We start from the raw sequence: 1126 nt of genomic DNA, 5'->3' as shown, positions 1-1126 counted from the left end.
CAGATTTGTTATGTGACAGCATTAATTAAAGTTTCTTAAGGGTCAAGATTAAGTTATCTGCGTCTCCTGCGTTCCATCAAGCCACTCCCATAATAGCTGTCAGCACTCAAATTAATGCACCACTCAGGTTAACTGTGTAGCATGTGTGAAAGACTCTAATACAATTATAAAGTAATTATTTTATCACAAATAAATCTTTCAATAAGTAAAATTGGCTGTGCCTACAGGTACGTCCTGATTCTGCCGAGTTAGACGCGTTCCTGGGTCAACAAGGGAGGTGCTTAAGGTAAAATTGATCAACCAATCAGATTACTCACGTGACATCTGCCAGCTTGAGCGCCACTTTTTGAGTTGTGCCCCCTTTGACGTCTCCTTCATTTCACAGAGGTAGTTCTATTAAGAACTCTAGCTGCTGCATTTTGGACCAGTTGGAGTTTGTTTATTAAGCGTGCAGAACAACCACCCAATAAAGCATTACAATAATCTAACCTTGAGGTCATAAACGCATGGATTAACATTTCTGCATTTGACATTGAGAGCATAGGTCGTAATTTAGATATATTTTTGAGATGGAAAAATGCAGTTTTACAAATGCTAGAAACGTGGCTTTAAAATGATATTGATGTATTGACAACTTCTCACGTATAAAACAACTTTACGGATGTACAAATGTTTATGAAACCCTTTTTAATATATGGATATTAAATTTAAGGAATTAACATATTGATTAACTCTATTGTATTTTTGATCAATGTCATTACATTAAACACAGCTCATTTACTTAATTTGCAACTATGTATATATATATATTTTATGACTTCTGGTGGCAGCTTTTTTCAAAGGATTACATATTTTTAAAAGCAAACTATTTAACTTTTTAGCACTGTAGAGGTTAATAAACAAAACTTTATGCATCTTGCAGAAGAACATTGTAGCCGGAGTTACTTTGCTCTGTTTACGCCCATAGGAAAGAAAAATCTAAAGTGAGATCTCTTTAACATCTCAAATATTTCTCCTGGACAGAAATGAGGTTACTTTAAGATCGAATGGTGATTTTTGCTTGAGTCTCCTGCTTCTCAAACTTGTCTCCTGAGACAAAAACTCTAACACTCTCACAATGGTCTCC

General features: G+C 35.0%; 1 protein-coding gene across 1 annotated transcript in view; it reads right to left on the bottom strand.

The window, feature by feature from the left end:
* The window catches only part of LOC107747997 (rho GTPase-activating protein 7), a 46227-nt gene extending 45849 nt beyond the window's left edge, over positions 1 to 378 (bottom strand). Inside the window, 1 exon segment of the mRNA XM_074560208.1 lies at positions 318 to 378. Within this exon segment, the coding sequence (XP_074416309.1) occupies positions 318 to 378 (61 nt within the window).
* Positions 379 to 1126: the final 748 nt, after the last annotated feature.

The sequence above is a fragment of the Sinocyclocheilus rhinocerous genome, unplaced genomic scaffold (genome assembly GCF_001515625.1).
Source record: "Sinocyclocheilus rhinocerous isolate Xijiao unplaced genomic scaffold, SAMN03320098_v1.1 scaffold3397, whole genome shotgun sequence".
NCBI classification, from domain to species: domain Eukaryota; kingdom Metazoa; phylum Chordata; class Actinopteri; order Cypriniformes; family Cyprinidae; genus Sinocyclocheilus; species Sinocyclocheilus rhinocerous.
The sequence above is the reverse complement of the archived record's forward strand: the minus strand, read 5'-3'. Positions and strand labels throughout refer to the sequence as shown.